Raw genomic sequence first — 17,225 nt, 5'->3', positions numbered from 1 at the left:
TGTAATATTTTGGATATCAACATTGGCCCATGTTTTCGGGTAGCCCCCCGTCTATTATTCGTATTAATGTCAGTTTACGGTTTGGTATAGCTCGCATAGAACGGTACCCATTTTCGGTATTTTGAAGTGTTTAGCAATATTTTCCAAACTATTTCGTATAATGGTTTCAGGAAGGCTGACTTATATACAAATCTGTGCGGTGTATACATAAGTTTAGGTTTTGATATTACCACACATAAAAGTTCCGCTTGTTTTTCGAATGGCTGTCATTATCAATACAGTCATTCGAATTATTAGTTAAGGACATTTGTGATGTTCGACTTATAATTGTGAGGTCTAGAACGACCAGAAACCCAGGCAATTAAGTAGATACTGTGTAGAAAAATAGTTTTAAGGGCTACTACTTTTTTATACTATTTTAAAAAACAAAAATTTAAAATATATTTTAATTTAAAATATATTTCATTATGAACACCTTAAAGGTTTTATTAGGCTCTTCCCAAATCATCACTATTATTAAGAATTGTATATGTATTTTTATTCATGTGAAATCAATCAATACGCATTGATTTTTACGATTACAATTTAAATATTAAATATTTACCATGTACAGTATTGTAGTCATAGTAAATTTTCGAAACACATGTTCCGTTCTTCAATATTTTCCCATAGTAAACTTTTGTTTTTTTTTTTTTTCTAAACGCCTAGTATATTATAATTAGGTCATTTACCTAGAAAGTTGAACAATTTCTCAATGGTATGGTATCAATTAATTAATAATTAACATTAGTAGTCTTCAATGTGTTCTGATTTATGTTCTGTGCGTCACAGCTGTGACTTTAGTTGTTTTTTTTTTTACTTTTTTGCATCGGTCATCAACAATTTGAAGTGATAAGGGATTAATAACCACATTGTTTTGGTTACCAAAAAATTGCCGATCAATAATTGCATAATTACGGCCAGTGTCTATAAAATACTGACCTTTACCTTGGTTTTTCTTTGTAATATAGAAGTGATATTGAGAAAAAATCGTATAGACATTTATAATTGTGATTACTTAACAGAACTATTGCGATAGTTGCAGATATTACACAATGCAATTTGAATAAAACCAGGAGGTTATCTGTGAAAGATATAATGGACATGTAATATAACCATTATTATTATGGGAACTACTATGAATATAGCCATTTAATAATGAAAAAATTATCGAGAACTCGAATCGTATGAGACACACCCAAAACAAGGCTTTTGAAGTTTCAGCAGCATCTTCTGAAGCGCAATCAGCAAATTCAAATGTCGCTATATATATGGTCGCTCATGCGACTTCAAATATACATAACTTTAGACACCACTGCTAATAATGGAAAAACTCTCCGAATTGGAATATCCTTTATTTGCGATGGATTTATCTCGGTCACGCGACATTTTTGTTTTTACAGTTTTCATTTCTGCAGTGTCTGCATTTATAGTCCTCAAAATTAGTATTTATGCTAAGAACAAGAAAAAAAGACAAATGTGGTATTTTTCCTGAAAGAAATACGTTTCAAAAATCAATAAGTTTCTATCTAAGGCCCATATCCAGAATAAAAACAACTGAGGGAACATTGAGGCTTCCAATGAATGATAACTTTCCACCAAACACATCGATAAAGGACAATTCTATGGTAGACAGGGATGAAAAATCAGAAGAACCTATAATTGACAAGTCAATGCCAGACAACGTATTTCCCACATCTAGCCGCACTCTTTAACGCATGTATAAGGCTTGCGTACACTCCGAAAGCCTCACAGGAAGCCAGGGTAGTCTTCACAAGTAAGGCCCGCAAAGCAAACTACACAACACCAAAATCTTACCGGCAAATAAGTCTAACTTAATTACTACTCGAAACTATGGAACGTACAATCGAGCCTTCAACAATGTCAGAACTAATACGTTCATCCAATCCTTGGAATCTTTTCAAGTTGACCGGGCAATCATAAACTGGGTTAACTATATGCTAAGGAATAGATGGAGGAGCTCTATCGTAAATCCAAAAGGTAGATATGTCTTTCTGTAGAAGACCCTGTAGACTCCAAATGGGGTTTCAATCTTAAGATACGCTGGATCTATAAAATCGTTATTAGACCATTCAGAGAAGACAACTAGGGCTTTGGAGACAATACTGTATATACATCCAATAGATATCCAATTAAAGTATGAAGCGACAGTTTCAGCTTTAAGACTCAAAGCAATAGACGACTGGATAGACACCGCACAAAAACATATTGCAGGAAACTATTGAATCCACAATCAATACCTTTGATTCAGACCGCGTACCTGAAACAAGAGTAGTCACACTGTGCGAAACTATAATACTGGATGAATAACAATGAAATAGCGGAACACAAGTTCATATGACTGATGGTCACTGCTTCTAATCAGATGGCTCTCGACTTGAAATTGAAATTTTGAATTCGAATTATCATTAATATTACTGCAATATCGTTTTTTATCTATATTACATGTAACCTTCTGTGTGAGCTCCTCTCTAAAGCATCGAAATGTTAAGATGACCACAGCGAACAGACCATCGAAACTCGAACGAAACCGGTTCAGGGCATCATAACGTTTTCCCAACATCGGCAGAGACGTCGCAAATTACAGATATTGGTAAGGTAATCGAAGGTTTAGTTCAGGCCACAAGTAATATTTGCCAAGGGTTAGCCAACTATAACTGGAGATTTCTATGATGAAGCGACTGTTCGAAAAATTAAATCGAGTGGGAGATTTAGTGGAACGTCATGATGGAAACTAGAAAGAAGAATTGGCCATTATAGATTCGGCCAAGACGCCAGGGACAGCGACCAGCCGTGCGCATTCAGGGAAGATCATAATTCAAAAAACTAAGCAAACACGTTGTGAAAAAGACTAGCGATGGGGGTGCGGAAATAACAACACGTCGCCTATTAGTGTACAAATAAATTACAATTTTTAGTGGATATTGGAGCCGATATATCAGTTTTGCCGGCGTTAAATTTAATTGTTGTAAAAGGATAAGCAATTCAGACGTATGGAAATCAGGGATGGAAAATTCAGTACAATAGTATTTTTTCAGTACCTTTTTACCCAAAAAAGTACCGCAGTACCCCGTGGCCATTTCAGTACCATTCCAGTCCTCCATTAAACCATGATATATAATTTGTTTTTGGATTAGAATTTGTTATGGATTTGACCGAAGATTTTGATGTGATTGCAATATTCTTCTTAAAAATGAATGGGTTTACGATTGATAACTGTTCAGTTATGATTAAAATTACAAACATTAATTTATCAGTTCCAATCTTTTTTAACCGGATATGTTTGTCAGATACTCAATTTGGCGTACTCTGTGCTATCTCCTGAGGTAGGCAAATTCATGACATTTATAGTCGTCGTGATTACTTCAATAATTTCAAGAGCACTTTAGAACTGAAATTCATGTTAGTTGGGGGATTTTGGCTTTCGAGAAAGAGTTTGTGAAATTAAAATTAGTCAATAGCATACATATTCAAATGCAATCGAAAGAAGCAAAAATTCTCATATTATTACCATCAGAAACATAGACTAAGTGATGATATCTTGAAAATAGATCTTTATGAAACTGAATAAAATGTTTTTTTTTTGTATTTTCTTAAAAAAATACTCTTTTATTATAAAAAGCACTTTTTTGGATAAACGTAGATTTAGGATTACGTTGCGATTTTCAGTTTGTTTTCACTTTGGCGAACATGGACAGACCGATAATTGGTGCGGATTTTCTGCACAAGTAGGGAATGTTAATTGATATCAGAAATAAAGTTTTGGTAGAACTTTGGTAGTAGCGGTGAAGAGGATACCCCAGAACCAATAATAAATGACGGTATAGAGTGTATACCACCTAGCCAAGATGAAGTCAGAATAGCGATCAATCGGCTGAAGAATAATAAAGCAGCAGGTGCCGATGGGTTACAAGCCGTTCTATTCAAGACTGGTGGTCAGATGCTGGTAAGGAGCATGCACCAGCTAATTAGTACAATTTGGCTCAGCATCCTGTGTCCCGTGCACAAAAAAGGAGACAAGACGATATGTGACAACTATAAATGAATAAGTCTCATTCCAATCGCATATAATGTGCTATCCAGCGTACTGTGTGAACGACTGAAGTCAATGGTCAATGACATTATTGGGTCATACCAATGCGGCTTCAGACCTGGCAAATCCACCATTGAAGAGATTTTCACTCTGCGCCAAATCCTGGAAAAAACCCACGAAAAACACATTGACACATTGACAAATTCCACCTATTCGTCGACGACACCACCTAGCCGCATTCGACAGCCCTATCCGTTCAGAGGTGCATAAAATCATGTCTACGTTTGGCATTCCTGCAAAATTAATTCGGTTATGCAGGATAACTTTAACAGACACAAGATCAGCAGTTAAAGTCGTAAATGACCTCTCCGAGCTCTTTAATACCGAATGAGGATTCAGACAAGCTGACAGTTTGTCGTGTGACCTTTTTAACAACCTGCTGGAAAATGTCATACGAGAGGCAAACGTGAACAAATATGGCACTCTGTACACCAAACAACAGATGGTACTCGCCTGCGCCGATGACGTCGAAATAATGGGTCGAACACTGAGAGCGGTAAGAGCCACCTTTGAACAAATTGAATAGGAGTCTGCCAAAGTGGATCTGGCAGTAAACGGCGAGAAGACCAAGTTGATGGTATCAACGCGCAAGACGTCCAGTCAAAAATTTTATATACCTTGGTACAGTCATAAATAAAACGAATGACATCAGTTTTGGAATTCGAAGAAGGATAGTGATGGCCAACCGATGCTACTATGGTCTGAGCAAACAACTCAAAAGCAAGACCAAACTCCCGCCATACCAAACTCACACTCTACAAGACGCTGATACTACCCGTGCTGTTATATGGATCTTAAGCATGGGTACTTACGCAAGCAGATGTGGCAGCTCTTGGAGTGTTAAGAGAAAAATTCTTCGAAATATCTATGAGCCGATCTGCGTTGATGGTGAATATCGCCGTCGAATGAACCATGAGTTGTACCAGCTATTCTCGGACATCGACATTGTTAGACGTATTGAACTGCAGCGACTACGTTGGCTAGAATGGATGAAGATGCCGCAGCCCTGAAGGCATATAAAAACGAACCAGCTGATGGTTCAGGCAGAAGGGGAATGCAACGAATAATATGGAAAGATCAAGTGGAAGACAACATAGCCGAAAATGGTCCTTCAAATTGGAAAAACTGCGCATAAATTTTTTTTTAAGCTTATGGAACGAAAATTCTGTCACAAGCCAGCTAAGTAAGTAAGTATATAGACCCTCTGACAAATTTAAAGGTGTCTAGCGTTTCAAAAATTATTCGTTTCTATATGCTGATATATTATCTCGGCATTATATCGAATGTTTCAGTACGTATGTTCCTCTAATTTAAAATTGTCTAATCATAATTAAAAATCCATTGGTGGTTCCATAATCATATGAGTACACTGCGGCTCATTCTTATCAACATATTATTTTCGGACGATTTTTTTTTATTTATTATGTTTAAACAAATTTTTCCGCTCAATTAAGAATATTTACGGTAACCACAAGAGGCACCTTTTGGGTGCAACCGCTGGTGACCTTTCAATACTTAAAAGTGCATTACAAAAATTATGAGGGGAATTCCAAAAATCGCAAACAAAAACACAGATTTCGTCATCACTTCAATTATCCTCTTGACATTTTTGGGTATTTACGAAGGTTAAAACATCGCTTGGACCTTGAAAAGATGTTCTTATGAAAGTTTTTTTTTTTTTAAATTAAAAATACAAAATTTAAATAAGATATGAATCGGCAACGGAAGATTTTTTTGTTTATATATTTATCGCGAGAGGAAAAAATAATGCAATAAAAATTAAGAATAAAAATTTGTTAGTGCTGATCTTTAACTAAATTTTTAATATTTGTTTGTTTAATATTAAAGAGACCATTTGTTGGCCAGCTGATCCGCTGTGTTATCATTTGTTATCAACTAAGAGAAAACTATTAAAGAGAGAGCAGAGAGAGATACTCATTTTTAAAACAAAACAACCATAAGGTGCTTAATTGATATATGGGCAGGGCTGTCAGTTTTGACGATTTTTTGGTCAAAAATTGAAAAATGACGATTTGACGATTTTTGCCCAAAAAATGACGATTTTTGGTCATTTTAGTAATATTGCAATATTTGGGTTCGTTTTGTTATGGCAACATCAAAAATGAATAAAGCGAAAGAAAAAGTAAAAAGAATTTGAATATTTGGCATATGTGTGTGAGGTTTACTTTGTTCTGTTACAAAGCCAACAACAGTTTACGTTTACCCAGATAGATGAAAAACTACCAATCAGCTGTGCCGTTCTCTGGGTAGACAGCAACAAAACAAATAAAAGTTAACGGTTGTTGTTTTTTGACACGGGCAAATTGAAGAAAATTGGTGAACGGAAACGTTATATTAAATTTAAGTTTCAATTTATACAAAGTTATTACAATTTTAAAAATATTCGATTTGAAAGCATTTTTAAAATTGTATCTATGATAAGTCCAACGTATATTAGTAATGAAAAGAATAATTCATTTTTCGATATCCTTAAAGAATTTCCACATTTTGTGAACGAAGATGAAAAACAAAAATTGGATTCAGAATTTCGCGAACTAAGGTTGTTTGATTTTGATAACATTTGTGAAAATGATGAAACCGATTTATTTCGTTTTTGGAATGCAATATTTGATTTGAAACGTGGTGATGGTTCATATGTTTTTCCTATAATAACTAAATTTGTACGGAAGGTAATGGTATTACCCCATTCCTCAGCAAATGTTGAGCGTGTTTTCAGCCAAGTAAACCTTAATAAAACGAAAAGTCGAAATTCCCCCAATAAGGATTCAATGGAGAAATTTATACCAACGATTATTTAAAAGTTAACAAAACAAATTGTTATGATACGTTAATTAAAACCGACATGTTGAAAATGATTAACACAAATATTTATTTTCAAAATGAATGACTTTATTAAAGTCGAAATGACTATTCAAATATTTATTTATAAAATAAATGAATTCCTTGATTAGCTTTAAAACCCGTGTTTAATAAATTGAATACCTCTTTTATGTTCATTTTAATAAAAAAAATATATTTAAATATATCTAAATGTGCGTATTTAAATTTTTGACGATTTTTGATAAAAAATCGTCATTTTGACGATTTTTCCAAAAAAAAATCTGGCAGCCCTGTATATGGGGCCAGATAACTCTCGCTCTCTTCCCCCATAATTCCAGGGTAGACACCGTGACTGATTTTTGTGTTATTATCTACGTTAGTTGTGCGTAAGACTGTGGCCTGTGTGGAGCTGGTTGCGATCGGTCCGGTAAAAAGAGAACAACAAAATAAAAAAAAATCGAAGAGCTTTTTGTTTTGTTTTGATAGATTGTACTTAAAGAGTACAAAAACAAACGTGTAACCTGCAATAAAAAACAAAGTTTGGAGATATATAGAACCGCACTGAGGACATATGCACCTCGCCGCCGCACGGCTAATTAAATAATTCATAAAACAAAATCTAGAAAACAAAAATTTTCCGAACATAACACCATAAGCTTTTACAGCTACTATTTATGCACTGCTGCTGCTTCTTCCCCGTGACCCCCCATCAACGACAGACAAACAAACACCAAGAATGTTGACATTTAATCGTGTTCTTAGCAGAAAGCTTTTTAACAGCACCCCTGCTTTTACAACAGTGGCAAGCAAAAGTTTGGCAACCTCCACTTCTCTGCCTCCAACACCCGAAATAACAGATGGTCACCCTTTGAAGGGTATTAAAATTCTCGATCTCACCCGCATTGTAGCTGGTCCATATTGTACCATGATTTTGGCGGATATGGGTGCTGATGTCTATAAAATCGAGCGGCCCTATGCGGGAGGTGATGAATCGCGTAAATGGGGACCACCCTTTCTGGAGAATAGCAAAGATTCAACCTATTTCTTGGCCTCAAATCGTAACAAGAAAAGTGTTTGCATTGATTTGAAAAAGGGCAAGGACATCATCTACGAATTGGCCAAGACCTGTGATGTTCTCGTGGAGAATTATGTACCCGGAAAATTGGATGAAATGGATTTGGGTTATGAACAGCTGAAGAAAGTCGCTCCCCATTTGATTTATTGTTCCCTAACAGGCTATGGCTCCAAGGGACCCTATGCCAAACGCCCTGGTTACGATGTCATAGCAGCTTCCATTGGTGGCCTTTTACACATTACCGGCGAAAAGGAAGGTCCTCCCAGCAAGGTCGGCGTGGCTGTCACAGATGTTGCCACCGGCCTTTATGCCCATGGTGCCATCTTGGCTGCCCTACTACACAGACAACGCACAGGACGTGGCCAAAAAATCGATGTCAATCTCTTCTCAACCCAGGTGGCCCTGCTCATCAATGTTGCCTCCAATTACCTTAATGCCGGTCTCGATGCCCAACGTTGGGGCACAGCCCATTCCAGCATTGTCCCCTATCAAAGTTTCAAAACCAAAGATGGTCACCTCACCCTCGGCACCGGCAGTGATAAACAATTCCAGGAAATGTGTCAACGTCTGAAGATCGATCACCTAGCCGAAGATCCTAAATTCAAGACCAACAAAGATCGTGTTAAAAATCGTAAAGAAATAATTCAACTTCTCGAAGATATTTTCTGCCTGAAAACTTCTAAAGAATGGATGACACAATTTGATAATGTGACATTCCCAGTGGGTCCGGTGAATAGCATTCGTGAGGTGTTCGAAGATGAACACATTAAGGCAATTGATTTGGTCAAAACATTGCCACATCCTGCTGATGGTGTAGTGAAAGTAGTGGGACCACCGGTGGAATTTAGTGAATCTGTAAATGATGCCAGGTCTGCACCTCCAGTATGTGGTCAGCATACTGATGAGGTGTTACGCGAAGTGTTGAAATATTCTGATAGCCATATTGCCGATTTGAGAGCTAAGAAAATTATTGAATAGATGTTTGCAATAATTGTGAGAGAATGTGCATTTATTAGTCATAATAATAAATAATTTTATTTAAAATGAAAATGATAGTATTTTTCCTAAAAAAAATGTATAGATGTGTGTGTGTGGCGGTTGGAGAACCCCCCAGAGATTTTGACGTTCTCCTGTCAGAGTTCATTCCGTTGAAACATTTATATTCATGATGACAAGCATTCTTAGGCAAATTTCTTGTTTAGCTAGCATTATTTTTATTAGCATGATCTATGTTATCAGCATCCGACAATTACTCTGCAAAAAACTACGGCAAGATGTGTTTTTTTTCTGTTTTACAATATTCTGATGAAATAGCGATACCCCTGAACATAGTGTTGTGAGGATGTTCTAATAATTTACAAAATTTGGTTGATGTTGTTTTTGGTGATTAAAGAAAGGTCCTTATTTTCGATGGCGGGCATGATAACTCATTACTAGAACATCGGAATCCGGAAATTTCAATGGTGTTAGAAAGAGTACATGTCTGGCTCTCATATGAACTAGGATTTTAGACTTTGCTCAAAAATCAAAAAAATGGCAGACATTTGAAAAATTTGTTTTTGGAAAATCGCCTATTTTTTACTACAAACCAAGTTGAAAAATAAGGAAGATCTTTACCGATTGGCTTTATCCTAGTTCATGCGATAGCTATACACTCCCCGAGAAACGTGTACAAATTTGGAATCGATTGAATTATTCGTTTTTGAGTTATCGTGCCCGCCATCCGCAAAAACACTGTTTGGAGAAAAACGCGATTAAAGTTTGAGAAGCTCTTCAACCGTCACCTGATGCTGATACAATAAATCGGTCATATCTTCAAAATTTGTTGAGATTTGCGCTTGAAATTTTATAGGGACATTCTTGAATTAGTGTAGGTTCGAATTAAATCAAGACACAAAATTAAATTTTTTGAAACAGAGAATGATACACGATATTCGATATATCGCGCTGTTCAAAATTTAATCTAATCCCGTTCGAAATATCTATGGAGCTATGTCTGTATCTGCATCACTTTCAACAAATTCTAGTCTTAATTCGATACGTTATGCTAAATTTCGTATCAATCGGACAAACATTAGGTGTTTGGAGCACCATGTATCTTAAATCGGACGAAGTATACATAGGAGCTATATCTGAATGTGAACCGATTTCAACGAAAATTGTCAGAGACTATTTTATATTATCTTCAGTACATAGTACAAAATTGTGTGCCAATCGGACAAAATTTGGGTTTTTAGTGCACAATTTACATAAAATCGGAAGAAAATATTTATATATATTTTCATGAAACATAGCAATCAAGACCCTATGCCAAATTTTGTGCAAAGTGAAAGATATATAGGGACTCTTTTGTCCCATTTACCTTAAATAGGACGAAAATATATTTTGGATCTAAATCTAGCCCAATTTTCTCGAAACTTGGCACACGTCATTCTAGACTCAATTCAGTACACTATGCAAAATTTCGTGAAAATCGAAAGATATATAGGAACTTTGTTGCACCATTTACATAAAATCGGACGAAAATATATATGAGAGCTATATCTATATATGAACCGATTTTCACGAAACTTAGCACAAATCATTCTAGACTTAATTCAGTATGTTATACTAAAACTCGTGCAAATCGAAAGATATATATAGGGACTTTGGTGCACCATTTACCTAAAATCGGGCGAAACTATATATGGGAGATATATCTAAATCTAACCCGATTTTCTCGAAACTTGACACACTTCATTCTAGACTCAATTCAGTACACTATGCAAAATGTCGTGCAAATTGAAAGATATATAGGGACTTTGGTTCACCATTTACATAAAATCGGACGGAAATATATATGGGAGTTATATCTATATATGAACCGATTTTCACGAAACTTAGCACACATCATTCTGGACTTAATTCAGTACCCAATGCCAAATTTCGTGCAAATCGAATGTTATATAGGGACTTTGGTGCACCATTTATATGAAATCGGACGAAACTATATACGGATAATAGGGATCGTCCTTGTGCAAAATTTCATACATAAATCGGATCATAAATGCGACCTGTACTTTGTTTACAATATTCCATCTACAGACTGACATGCATAAATCGTCTCAGAAAGTGATTCTATGCATATTCTAAATTTTTTGCCTGTTACAAACATATGCACAAAGCCATTGAAAACATTGTTTGATAAAATAATATTTCAATATTGGTTTATAAATTCCTAATGAATGTGATATTAATAAAATTCGAAAAAATCTAGATATATCAGGAAATAACATACACTCTTTTCATTCGTGAAACATATTTCATATCTCAGGAAGTATAGACTTCTTCTATAACATACTTATATATTTGATAAATTGATTAAATACCCGGTAAATTGGTTAAATACCCTAGTGTGGGTATTTACTATATTGAATAGGTAATACAATTTCTTACACTCTATTTTCGATTTAAAGCAAACCTTGCACAACGTATTATCTTTACCAACGCTAGATCAAGTAGGAAGATAGGGTCCATTGGTCCACTTGTTTGGTACCTCCCCAACAAAGAGTCAACCTTTTCAATATATAAATCCAATTTCAGGTAAATGGAATGTTCGATTTGAAACAAACCTTGGGCAATCTATTATTTTTACCAAGATGAAGTCCAAAGATGGGGCCTATTGGTCTACTCCTTTTGGTACCTCCGCCACAAAATGGTCAAAATTGAGCAAAAAGTTATTTTATAATATCATGCGAACGAACTATCAGATTTGAACCAAACTTGGTGCAACCTATTGCCGTTACCAAGTGCAGGTGAAGTCCGAAGATCGGACCCTTCTGGTACCTCCCTAACAAAGGGCCAACATTTTCATTATTTATAAATCCACTTTCAGGCGATTCTGTTATCTTCACCAATCCTAGATCAAGTCCTCCCCCAGAAAAGAACAATATATTTTAAACTAGTAAAATTTATTAAATTGAAGCAAATTAAAAAACCGGAAATCTCTTTGATAAAAACATACCTTACAAAATTCCATTCAATTCGGATCGTAAATGCGATCCTCCTTTTTTTACAATAATACCGAGACATAATACCCTGTACCACAGTGGGGTGAAAGGTTTAAAACCCCAAAGGCTACCAATGAAAGTTTGTAAGTCCCTGAACAGGGTATTATAATTTTGTGCAGCCCCAAGAGTTTGCAACGCCGCGAAATATTGGTCATAGACCCACCTTTAAGTATACCGATATCTCGACTAGCTGAGTCGATCTGGACATATGTGTCCGTCCGTCTGTCCATTATAATTTGTAAACACGATACAGACCACAGTTATAGACCAATCTTCACGAAATTTTGCATGTAGGATGGGTTATGGCCAATGAACACCCCTATTGGTAAAGATCGGTTAATATTTAGGTGATTTAATGGACCAAACACTTAATTTTTGCCCGTTTTTCTGGTCACTCCAGAGTGCGCAATTATGGCCCGAACATCGCGATATTTTACAAGGAAAAAGGGATCGGGAATAAACATGCCTGTTTTGATAAGAATTGGTCAATATTTAACGGGTCAAATGGGCCCTGACTTTTGTGTGAAAAATTACACACTTTTGTATTCTATAGCGTATTATTAGTCCTGAAGGACATAGACCCAAAAAGTTGATAGTATAGCCACGAGGAGTGGTTGACTTTTAAATTGATTCCAATTATATTGTCCTATGTACTCGGATGTGGGCGTAACACTTAAATATTTACAAGTGCCTACGTATTCAGATATTATTTAGTAACCAATTACCACACTAGAGGTCGAAAATATAGCGTTGATCGCTTTGAAATTTTTCCATGAGGATCCAAATATGGTCAAGGACAACGTCTATAATTTGCGGTGATGATCAGATAGTAATATTGGGATGAAATGGACCGAAAATTTATTTTACTTAATTTATTGTGTTTTTCGAGTCGATCTATAGGTCACAATTGAAAGCCGAATATCACAACAGAACCCACGGTGAAGGAATATCATGAATATTGGAAGGGCTGTACTGGATTTGTTGACCACTAGTCGATCAAGAGGTGCAAATATCGTGAAATATTGCCCAAGCTCAGAATATAGAACCACCGAAAGTTAAAATGTCGTGGAAGTTGTGTAGGGTATCATATGGTCGGCCGCGTCCGAATATACTGCTCCTCTCACTGGTTTTAATATACAGTAGATATGGGATACAAGCACATCTCATATAAGAAAGATAATCAAAAACACCGAGCCTTTTACATCTCCCCAGTATAAAAATTGATTCATATAAGAAAAACGCGAATAAGAAAAGCACTGATATAAGAAATGATTATCAAACACCAAAGCTGACAAAGGTATTTGAAAACGTTTCATATACGAAAATATGTACGATTATTGGCCAATTTATTAACATTGAAAATGTTTTATTTCATCAGGGTGATAACTCCCTAGTCCAAACAAAAATAAAATATTTTTTAAATTCTATTTAAAATGATATTGCTAGTTTGGGGGAAAAGAAATCCATTACTTTTATATGAATTGTATGACTTTTTTTAAATGGTTCGGAATGTCCGATTTGGGCCAAATATGCACCGTTTTGTTTTATGATTTGTTGCCATTATAAATGTAACTTCATAATGCCTCTCCCATAGAAGTACTGCTCTCTATTTGCAAAAATCTCTAGTAATGGATTATCACAATTCTCTCTAGATACAAATGTTTTATCATTAAAGAAATTTTGCAATGCAAGAAATGGATTATAATTGCTTGGTGTCAAGTTCGGTCTATGGAGAATGCATTAAAACTTCCCAAACAAGCTCCAGAAGTTTCTGGGAAGTCACCTCTCTTGTTGGCCAATTCTATCTTCCAACGTTCAAGTTGGTGACAAAAGAGATCCGAATTTAACATTTGGCCATATGGAAGCAACTCACAATAAATAATCCCCTTCAAGTCCTACCAAAATTCTTATCAGAACCTTCCTGGTCGTTAGTCCTGGTTTGACCACCGTTTGAGGTGCTTCACCTCTCTTTGACCACGAACGTTTTCGCACAGAGTTATCGTATGTGATCCATTTCTCACCTGCAGTCACCATCCGTTTAAGAAATGGGTATATCTCATTCCTTTTGGCCAAGGCTTCGCAGATGGAAATTTAATCCATCCTATTTTTGTTCTGTTAATTGGTGTGACACCCAAACATCGAGCTTCTTTTTGAATCCAGTTTAGTGTAAATGAGTTCAAACAGTTTTATGGTAGATTTTTAGCTACTGCGCGATGTTACGACTGCTAACATGCCGGTTAACTTCGATCATTTCTCCGATTTTATCGACATTTTCGACGAGCGGCCTAATGCATTTATTTTTCCCCAACTAAACATTAGTTTTCGGGACACATACATGTGGCAAAGATCATTTGAAGATGAAAGACCGAACCTTATTCGTGACATGCCCCATATTTGTTCATTTCGTCTAATTCTCCAGTAAGATATCACAACATCGTCTGGTACAATACACTGTGATTTCCTACAGAAACAAATTATGGGCATGTCTACCTATGAACGACTATATATGGCCATTTTATCGCATGTTCTATAATTAACATTTTCTTAACATATTCTCACCATTCACCCGACAATACTACAAGGGTGTACTGCGAAGCATTTTAATTATCACACATACACATCTACATTACATGCATACACAACCGATTTTAATTAAAGTGTACTTCTTAATTTACACAAAACCATTCTTAAAGAATGAATGTAGGGAGTTCAATCCCCCTGCATTTTTAAGCAAATTAAGATTTTGTCATTGACCTCTGGCAACCCTATTCAAATAATGTAAACAATGCACCTTTAACTTTCACACGAAAAAAGGTAAATTATGATGGGCCATGGGTATGTGACATTACCTACATACATACACCATGTACAAGAAAACAAACAAACACACTACTTACACTTGACCCAGTATTTCTGTTTATTTCAGTTTTTCATTATTTTTTAAGTTTTCAATTTAAGTTAAAAAAAATTCTAAAGGACTCAGAAATTTGCTGTATTTGTGTACTCACTCATGGAAAGCATTCTCCAGCTGACATCTGCCATACCGCACTATCGATTTAATAACATTTACAACTAAAACAAAGGGTTTTGTTGCAAACGACATGTTTGCTGAATGGTTGGCTGTGTGTGGGTGGGTTGATGGGGTTGAGAGTTTGTTTCTTTTTTATCACCAACAAAATTAAATTATAAAAGTCAAGGACACTTGCTGTGATTTCACTTGCTTTGTATGTACGAGTATGTTCACGACGTTTGTGTTCTTTATCACTGACAAACAAACGAAAAATATGTTTTAATTTTTTTCTTTACATTTTATTTAATAAATGTTTACAACAAGAAGGCTTCTCGACACAAGAAAACAAAAAAAAAAAAAAAAAACACACGACAAGAATTCACGACCGAGTGGACGACGAATAACTAACGCCAACAACCGGCAAAACAACCTTTGACGTGCACTTGCACCAAACAACTGAATGGTGGGCCACTGATTGATTTCTGTTGCACTTGGGCAACGGCGTCAGGCTGACAACAATGTCATAAAAAGCCCAATGAAAAAAATAGCCAGCCAAGACGACATGGGCATGACAAATGAAGAAGAGCAACTTAGAAGAAGAGTGAGAGCAAGAGAAAGAGGGACCATGTGTAGGAAAGCAAGAAACTAATATATTTGTTGTTGCACCGCATATGTTGGGGTGTGTGTGTGGGGCTCTGGGGGCTATGTTATGTCCCTTGGCTAATGCTTTGTTTTTGTTTGTTTGACAAAACAAAAATAACAAATCACAAACAAATATGAAAAGATCACACAGAAAAACCTCACACACCTAATGTAATTTAACAGTGATGTCAACTTTTCGAAAGAATTAAAAGAAAAATGCGTAACTTGTAAAGTGTAGATTTCGGTCGTGAATTTTTTTAATGTTTGGCATAAATTAGAAATTTTTAATTTTTTTTTTTACAATTACAGAGAAAAACGATACTTCTTGAGATATGAGATTCCGAATTCGTCAATTTTTATAAAATATTTTGAGGACCTTAAATCACTTTTAGTACGCTTACATTGCACCGAATTTCGTTAAGACAGTCGGTTTCAATTGTCAATTTCATTCTATACATGTCAAATAAAATAACATGTTCACCTCGGTGTGTTTTGTCTTAAATCCGCTACAATTTACAATAACCTATTTTTCTCCTGTATATAGGAGAAAGTCTTAAAACCCACTCAAAAGAAGGACAAATTTTCTCAAAGTTTTACCATTTCTTAGGGCCTTCATCGAAATAAATTTTTATTGCGGAAATCCATAATTCCTGATATGTATATGAGCCTCCTGATATATGGGTAATATAATTAGGTTCCCTTAATATTATACATTATCAGGCAAATTTTGACGATTTTGTGTATGATGTATCAGAAGGAGTAGATCGGTGGCTCTCATCTTGAATTAAGTTTGGAAGAAATATTACTTAGCTGGCTTGTGACAGAAATTCCTTTCCATAAGCCGAGCTTAAAAAAGATTTCCAAACGCGTCGGTCTTTTGCGCAGTTTTTCCAATTAGAAATACCATGTTCAGCAATGTTTTCATCCACTTGATCTTTCCATCTAAGTATTCGTGGTCTTCCCCTTCTACGTGAACCATCAGTAGCCTCGCTTTTATATGCCTTTAGAGCTGGGGCATTCTCATTCATTCGCACAACATGGTCCAGCCACCGTAGTCGCTGCAGCTCTATACGACTGATTATGTCTATGTCCGCGTATAGATTGTAAAGCTCGTTGATCATTCGTCGCCGATATTAACCGTCGACGCAGATCGGCCCGTAGATCATTCGGAGAATTTTTCTCTCAAACACTTCAGATCCATATAACAACACGGGTAGTATCAGCGTCTTGTACAGTGTGAATTTGGTCTGGCGGGAGGTGGCCTTGTTTCTAAACTGTTTACTTATACCATAATAGTTTGCCAACACTATCCTTCTCCGAATTTCAAAGGGTACCAAGGTATATAAAATCTTTGACTCGAAGATGTAGTTCTCAAATTTCACAGTTGGTCAGAGTCTACTGGACGTCTTGCGCGTTGATACATCAGCTTGGTCTTCTCACCGTATACTGCCATGC

At 35.9% G+C, this 17,225-nt stretch overlaps 2 protein-coding genes across 3 annotated transcripts in view; one reads left to right on the top strand and one right to left on the bottom strand.

Moving 5' to 3' along the window:
• Positions 1 to 15,225, bottom strand: part of LOC133329990 (fatty-acid amide hydrolase 2-A) — a 63,591-nt gene extending 48,366 nt beyond the window's left edge. The window contains exon 1 of one of the 2 annotated variants that reach the window (XM_061538450.1): positions 15,127 to 15,225. The gene's annotated coding sequence lies outside the window, so the exon portion shown is untranslated. The remainder of the gene's footprint in view (positions 1 to 15,126) is intronic. The other variant, XM_061538449.1, reaches the window with a different exon arrangement.
• On the top strand, positions 7,731 to 9,047 carry LOC133329988 (succinate--hydroxymethylglutarate CoA-transferase). The gene has a single exon (XM_061538447.1). The coding sequence runs from the start codon at positions 7,731 to 7,733 to the stop codon at positions 9,045 to 9,047; it is 1,317 nt and encodes a 438-aa protein (XP_061394431.1).
• Positions 15,226 to 17,225: the final 2,000 nt, after the last annotated feature.

Source organism: Musca vetustissima, unplaced genomic scaffold (assembly GCF_032173495.1).
Source record: "Musca vetustissima isolate MV318-11 ecotype Yass unplaced genomic scaffold, APGP_CSIRO_Mvet_v1 utg1260, whole genome shotgun sequence".
In the NCBI taxonomy this organism is placed as follows: Eukaryota; Metazoa; Arthropoda; class Insecta; order Diptera; family Muscidae; genus Musca; species Musca vetustissima.
The sequence above is the reverse complement of the archived record's forward strand: the minus strand, read 5'-3'. Positions and strand labels throughout refer to the sequence as shown.